Raw genomic sequence first — 7900 nt, 5'->3', positions numbered from 1 at the left:
GGAAAGTACACCATCACCTACTTCCCTGTCCGCGGTGAGTGCTGGACGACCAGTAGCAGCCCGCATCTTTCAGGGTGCTGGCTGGCTGGGGACATGGGGGCAGAGTCTTGCTAAGAGAGAAGACGCACGGCCGCTTTCGCCTCCTTTCTTCCCGGTTGCAGCCAGGATCGAACGCGCGGACGTTCTTCCCTGTTCCAGCCAGGATGCAGCCAGGATCGAACGCACGGACGTTCGATCATGGCTGAATCCTGGCTGGAACAGGGAAGAACGTCCGTGCGGTGCGTTCGATCCTGGCTGAACGTTCTTCGAACGTCCGCGCGTTTGATCCTGGCTGAACGTTCTTCGAACGTCCGTGCGTTTGATCCTGGCTGAACGTTCTTCGAACGTCCGCGCGTTCGATCCTGGCTGAACGTTCTTCGAACGTCCGCGCGTTCGATCCTGGCTGAACGTTCTTCGAACGTCCGCGCGTTCGATCCTGGCTGCCACAGGGAAGAAAGGAGGCGAAAGCGGCCGTGCGTTTCCGCCCTAAGGCTTGGGAAAAGGGTTGGTTGAGGAGGCTTGCCACAGGGGGCGGCGGCCGATTGGCAGCCTGCGTGTCAGGATGCACGCTTGTTGAGTTTGGTGGGGTTGTGTGGCAGGGATGTTGTGGAGGCAACGGCCTGTTTTATCTGACCGCCTGGGTTTGGGAGAATTGGGGGGGGGGAAGCACCCCCTGCAACCTTCATCTTTAAGCTCCCATCTTTAAAGCTTCATCTTTAAGCTCCTCTACTTAAAGACCGATGGATTCACATTCTAGCTGTATCTGAAGAAGTGAGCGGTGGCTCACGAAAGCTCATACCCTACCAGAAAATATTTTTGTTAGTCTTTAAGGTGCTACTGGACTCTTGCCCTTTTTGACTACTTTAAGCTCCCAGTGTGTTAATTTGGCGGCCTGGTGCTGGGGGAATATCATGTCTCCTTGAAGAACCTCTCAGGGATGAAAATGGAGCTAGTCGTCGTCATCATCATCATCATCATATTGTCGAAGGCTTTCACGGTCAGAGTTCATTGGTTCACGTCAGGAAAGAAAATACCAAGACCAGGATTACACAGCTCGGATAACCTACGAGAACCAATCATCATCATCATTTCTTTATTACGGTCAAAGACCAGTTTTAATGGAGCTAGTATCATTACCTACTCAGGGGGAGGGTCTTGCCCATCTTAACCAGTACCCATTTGCTGCATACTTGGCAGAAGGCCAGATGCCTCCAGTAGGTCAGCTGAGTTTCAGTAGCCTAGTTCAGTTACAGCTTACGTTGAGGCTGACTGGGGGTGGGAGGAGAAAGTGTTTTACATTCTTATTAGGCTGGAGCCCCCCCCCCCAGCCACCCACCCACCCCTTCTGGCTACTTGCTCATGTTCCATATTGCTGCCCCGTTGAAGGCTACTCAGCCCAGCACTGGAACGACCAAGAAATTAGTTCTCATAAAGACGTCTTATAAGTAGGCAGGGTCACTGAATAGTTTCCTCTTGATGAAGATAGTGATGATTAGTAATATACTTGGTGTTTATGCAGTAGCATAAGAAAAACGTATAGGTCCGTCCCCCCCTTAAGGTGGTAATATTTTAAATCCTGACAACAAGAGAAACAGCAAAGGGTATCATGGGGTGAGTAAATTAACCACATTTACTCAGGCGTAAGTACTATGAACATTACTGGGACTTATTTCCAGGTAAAGTTCACCGTAGTTATGATGCCAACAGGCATGTATGTTAGAATGGAATTGCTGACATTTTTGAACAGTGTAAGAGTGAGAGAGCAATAAAAGTACAGAAGGAATGGGTTGCGTGTTTAAATGTCTGTTCTTTAAATCCTGCAATGTAGAAACTTGTGAAATTAGAAACTGTATGTTCAGCTAGGTCCCAAACTGATGTTGTAGTACTGAATAGTAAAAGGCCCTACACAGAGCTTGTAACTTTACTCTTGATCTCTCCAATATATGTTGAGCTGTGTCTGAGATATTGATAAGTGCCCGTAGGCTATGTTGAATTGTTGCTCTCCAGTCTTTAGTTGGTGTCTTCTAGCCCCATGCAACAGTCATTTCATGCTCTGTACTCATTGTTTGTACCACTACCCCATCTGATTCAGCTGAGTCTCTTTCACCTGAAGTGTAACTCCACTGTAGTACTTGTGTGGCAGGCAGTGCTGTTTTCCTGCCACATGTTGTATGTTCATGTATAACCTGTCGGGTCGGTTTCTTCCAGGACGCTGTGAGGCCATGCGGATGCTGCTAGCTGATCAGGGACAGGAGTGGACAGAGGATGTGATGACTGGGGAGATATGGCAGAAAGGAGACTTCAAGAAATCATGTGTGAGTCATGCTATGCATACTCCTGGATTGAATAGAGATCTGGGATTCCTGCCTCTATCAGTACTAATTTCTTCACGCCTACTACCCCTCTGCATATCACACCTAATCCAATCATGCCTGCTAATGTAATTTACTTGCTTTTGACATTTACATTGCCATTGTGTCTAATTCACTCTTTTCTATTTAAGGATAGATGGACTCACTTTCTAGCTGTATCTGAAGAAGTGAGCTGTGGCTCAAGAAAACTCATACCCTGCCAGAAATTTTGTTAGTCTTTAAGGTGCTACTGCTCTTTTCTACTGCTATTGACAGACTAACACGACTGCCCATCGTGATCATTCTGTCTTTGGCATTGAGTTTTATTCGAGTGAGGAGGGAAATCTGAAACATAGATTCTGCTTAACTCTTTGGCCTGGCCTGGGATGCATTAGAACAGGGGTGTCGAACTCATTTGTTATGAGGCCGGATGTGACATAAATGTCAATAGGTTGGGCCGGGCCATGTGTACCAAATAAATAAATACCATCAAATGTAATGCCAGGTACCAGAGATACGAGCTTCATAGAAGACTCAGGCAAAGTCAATTAATGATATTATTTTTGTTATTGTTTTAAGCATGCTTGTAATTTAAGTAAAAAATAATATTAACTGGCTTTGCCTGTGTCTTCTGTACAGTTTATATCTCTGGTCCCTGGCATTAAATTTGATCTGGACTTGGGGGTGGCTGCCTGGGAACAGAATTTGTGCTCTGGGACTGGAATGACATGTCGCAGAGTGGAATGACAGTCCCTGGGAGTAGCAGAAGCATTCTGGGGCTGTCATTCAAGTCTAATCTTGACTGTCATTCAAGTTCCAGAACACTTCTGCTACTCTGAGGGGCTGTCATTCCACTCTGCAACTTGCATTCCAGTCCCAGAACACTTCTGCTACTCCCAGGGGCTGTCATTCCACTCCTGACCTGTCATTCTAGTCACAGATCACTTCTGTTACTCCTAGGTGCTGTCATTCCAGTCCCAGATCATTTCTGCTACCCAGAGGTTGTCTTCCATTGTGTGACCTGTCATTCCAGTCCCAGAGTAGTCTATTTGGGCCCAGAGACATTAATGGAAAATCTATTTTGCATTTTCTTTGCAGCTTTTTGTGCTGTAATGTATTTCAATGGAGCCCATGCAAGTCAACCGGCATTCCTGGATCCCATTATCTCCAGTGGGCCTGCAAGCCTCTCCCTTTGTTTCCAATGGGCAATCCTGTCATTCCTTTTAGTCCATCCCCTTGTTTTTGGAATTGCATGGAGAATTAACATTTGGAAAGTTCTTCCTGCCTATAGAGCAGCAGTGCAAGATTGCTGAGACTTGAGGATAGGAGATCAGCATCTTGTTCACTTAGTCCTGACCCTCAGAAGTTGCCCTAGAGCTCTGGCTGCTAAGGTTTACACTTGGTGAGCAGGAAGCTGCTCATCTTGCTGCATAATTTGAGCAGTGCAATGTAGGGAGGGAAATACATATCTAGGAGAGTGTTACGGATACTGTGGACTGTCAAAAAAACAAATCAGTGGGTTATGGATCAAATCAAGCCAGAACTGACCCTAGAAGCTAAAACTACTAAATTGAGGCTGTCGTACTTTGGACACATGAGAAGACAAGAGTCACTGGAAAAGACAATCAGGCTAGGAAAAGTTGAAGGCAGCAGGAAAAGAGGAAGACCCCACAAGAGATGGATTGACTCAATCAAGGAAGCCACTGCCCTCAATTTGCAAGACCTGAGCAAGGCTGTTAAGGATATGACGTTTAGGGTCGCCATGAGTTGGAAGCTACTTCACAGCACTTCACACACGCACACGCACACACCCAGGTCCCTCTGGGCTGGGGCAGGGAGGGAGTGAAGATTTTCAGTTCCCACCCCCCAAGTCAAGCTCCATGAGGGCTTGGCTGGAGCAGGAAGGGACTGAAGACTGCGCTGTCTCCCGGCCAGGAGACAGCATGATCTTCAGTTTCAGGGAAGCCCAGAAAGGGAAGGTGGCTGGCTGGGCTCGTGGGCCGTAGCAGCCCCAGGAAGCCCAGAAGGAGGAGTGGGGGCGGCTGCCTTGCAGGCCGGAGGGCAGCCCTCCAGGGGCAGCATGTTTGACACCCCTGCATTAGAAGCTGTAGCCTCACCACACTCAGACTCTTCCTCATTTGGGAATGTTGGAGGAATGTTCCATAACTAACCCCCTTCCTTCCTCATCAGGTCTTTGGGCAGGTGCCTAGATTTCAGGATGGAGACTTCATACTACACCAGTCGAATGCTATTCTACGACACTTGGCTCGGAACCATGGTGAGGCTTGGCAGTGTGGAATGGGGACAGAGGGACATAACTTTTGGGATCTGTGTCTGTGTGCATGTTGTCTTTGCGTGCAAGGCAGCTGATGCATGTAAACTTGTCTCTGGGGTTAGGTTGGCAGAGAGATCAGTAAGGTAGGTGGTGGTAGAGTTTTATTTGAACTAGCTATCATAAAAGCACCAAGATAAAAAGGCAATGAAACATCAAAGGTATAAAATAACATACAGTGACAAGCTGTAACGGATAAAAAATATTTCAACGGATAAAAATCTTTCAACTTCTACTGAACAGGGAGTGTTGGCCCCAAGGGTTTTAAGTCAGCTGCCAATGCAAAATTGGACACATGCTTCATAGTCGTAGGCTCTTGATCTCCTGACAGAAAGGCAATTCTGGCATGTGTTTTTGCATTTGTGCATCTGAGAGGGAGTCTCTGGCTGGATATAAACCCTTGACAACCTTTTTATTCTGCTGCTCAGGACTCTATGGTCAAGATGCGCGGGAAGCAGCACTGCTGGACATGGTGAATGATGGCGTGGAGGACCTGCGCGTGAAATATGCTCGCCTCATCTATCAGAACTATGTGAGCTGGCTCTTTAAATGGTTGAGTTGGTTTCTCACTGAAATGGAGACCTCTGTCTTTACAACAGACAGCTAGAATGCGGGGGGAGTGGGGAAACCTGAATTTTTCTTAAAGTCTGTGATGAGACTATGGAATTTGGTAGTGGGGAAATGGCTTTGGTGTTTCTGTTTCTGTAACCGAGCCTGAAAAATGAAATACAAACTCCAGTTAACTAAAGGTTCAACTCTCCCAATTCCATCAAAAGGAGAAGTGAAGTTACAAGAGAGCAAAATCAGTTTCCACCATCACCCAGTTTGGTTTTCTCTTTTGCTTGCGAATATGGGTAGAACAGCCCTAAGGAGAGAGAAAAACACCCACTGTTGGGAACCAACAGACTCTAGATCCCATTGCTTCTTCTGCCTCTAGTCCACTCTCTCCAGCAGAGGGTAGAGTTCTGAGCCCAACTTCATTTGATTATCCTTCCTCCCCAGCTCTTCCTCATGGTAGTCAGATAACTGATGTGTGTGTGGTGGGGGGAGGCATGGGAGCAGAGAATGAGTATGTTTTTCATGCTGATTATTCCCTTGGCAGGAGGATGGCAAAGCCGCTTATATTGAGGCCCTGCCAGGGGAGCTGCGTCCTTTCGAGAATCTTCTGGCTCAGAATAATGGTGGGAAGGCCTTCATTGTAGGCAAACAGGTAAGGTGCCTTATCTCTGTGGCTCTGGGCTCTCTGAAGCAACAGACATCTCCAGCAACAGACAGCTATACTGAGTAAAGTAGACAACATTCATAAGGTTTCTGAAGTTTCCATTGTTTCCTTACTATCTAATGCACTATCATCTTATTCTTTTGGATTCAGAGTAATCCTCAGTCTTCGGTTTGTTTCCTTTTTAACAGAGCTTATATATAAAATCCTTCCCTCAAATTGCCATGTGATCCTGTGTAAGCTGCAGAAACTATAGACAATCCTTTTGCTTTCTTGAGCCCACTTTCTGTTTCTCCTGTCCAGTGTCCTCTCCTTCAGTACCTTGCATGTGCTTTCCAGCCCAGGCTTATCAGAGCTAGGGAGCTAAATAGGCTTGGCCATGGTCAGTACTTGGATGGGAGTCCACCAAGGAAGACAATAGCAAACCACCTCTGCTCATCTCTTGCCGGGATCACACTGCAGATGGGGTGGACATGAATTTGATTGCAACTCAACAGCACCACCTTCTTCTTTTTAGGGCTGTGTGTAACTTGGTGCAATAATTTTTTCCCATTCAGGCAAGCCAGGTTTTCATGGAAGAAAAATTAATTCTGTGCTGTAAATCATTCAAATTGAATTTGTGTGTACAATTTTGCAGTTTTGACTATTTTGCATACGTTCAGTGATGGGGAGAGGGGCAGAAGCTTCAGTTAGGCACTGAAACTCCACCCGCAACCAATGGAAATCTTAGCAGCTTCTCTTCCTACTGAGATTTCATTGTTGGCTGCCTATGCACTGTTAGCCTGTTTTCTCATCCCCCAGCTGGAAAATGGCTTGTTTTTTAACTTTTCATGAAAGCTAAGATTTCCAGGAAAGTGGATTCTGTGTGTATGTGCCACCTCATGGAGTTACAGACATGGCTCTGCCTTTGTCCTAGCAGATCTTCCCAGTCAAGGATCTGGTGGGGATGACCTCTCTAGAAATTCTTGCCTAATAGTCAAACAGGCCCCACCCCAAATTGACTGAAGGAACTGCTTCTGTAGAAGATGAATATAGCAGTCCTGAGCAGAGTTCGACACTTCTCAATCATAGAGCTGGAAGGGACCACCAGGGTCATCCAGTCCAACCCCCTGCACAATGCAGGAAATTCACAACTATCTCCGCCCCCAGTGACCCCCACTACATGCCCAGAAGATGACCAAGATGCGTTCCCTCTCATCATCTGCTTTAGATCCACTGAAGTCGGTGAGGTTTAACTCTTAGAAAAGTTTAACTCTGCTAAGGATAGCGCTGGAAAACAGTCAACACTACCCTGGTGTTTGTTGCTGTAGTATGCTTTATTGGGCTTAAAACAATATGAACTGCCTCCTGCCTAAACAAGACAGGGTAGTGAGAGATGATGATGGTAGCGATCGTACTGATGTCTTGCACTTGTTGCCTCTTGCTTTCCTCCCTTGGACACTCCTCTTTTTTTTCCTTTTTTTTTGCCACCCTCCTCCAGATTTCCTTTGCAGACTATAATTTGCTGGACATCCTTCATGTGCACCTGGTCCTGGCACCTGACTGCCTGGCTTCCTTTCCCTTGCTGGCTGGCTATGTGCAGCGGCTCGACGCCCGGCCCCTTCTCAAGGCTTTCCTGGAGTCTGATGCCCACAAGAAGCGCCCGATCAATGGGAATGGCAAGCAGTGAGAAGAATCCCTTCAGCAGGGTGCAGTGATTTATCTGTGGGAACACTGTAGTTTTGTATTGTTCTGTGTAGAATATAGCTCATTTGAAGGAGGACTGTGATGTGTGTCTTTTCTGGGGGGGGGAAATTGCAGGCGCCAGCAGAAGACTACTGTGAGCAAGAGAGAGGTGTGTATAGCGAGATGCCCTGATTTCTGTAGTGGAAACAGTAAGTTAGAGCCCCAGATGCCTGACTGGTAGTTCATCCTGTGTTGCAAGAAGCACTCCAGCATTGAGGCTAATGCCTCTGTTCT

At 46.9% G+C, this 7900-nt stretch overlaps 1 protein-coding gene across 1 annotated transcript; it reads left to right on the top strand.

Moving 5' to 3' along the window:
* On the top strand, positions 1-7639 carry GSTP1 (glutathione S-transferase pi 1). The gene is made up of 6 exons (XM_056851426.1): positions 1-34; positions 2248-2354; positions 4581-4668; positions 5151-5254; positions 5825-5932; positions 7422-7639. The coding sequence occupies exons 2-6, from the start codon at positions 2262-2264 to the stop codon at positions 7608-7610; spliced, it is 582 nt and encodes a 193-aa protein (XP_056707404.1). The 5' UTR covers positions 1-34; positions 2248-2261; the 3' UTR covers positions 7611-7639.
* Positions 7640-7900: the final 261 nt, after the last annotated feature.

The sequence above is a fragment of the Euleptes europaea genome, chromosome 6 (genome assembly GCF_029931775.1).
Source record: "Euleptes europaea isolate rEulEur1 chromosome 6, rEulEur1.hap1, whole genome shotgun sequence".
NCBI classification, from domain to species: domain Eukaryota; kingdom Metazoa; phylum Chordata; class Lepidosauria; order Squamata; family Sphaerodactylidae; genus Euleptes; species Euleptes europaea.
This window is presented reverse-complemented; position numbering and strand designations above follow the sequence as displayed.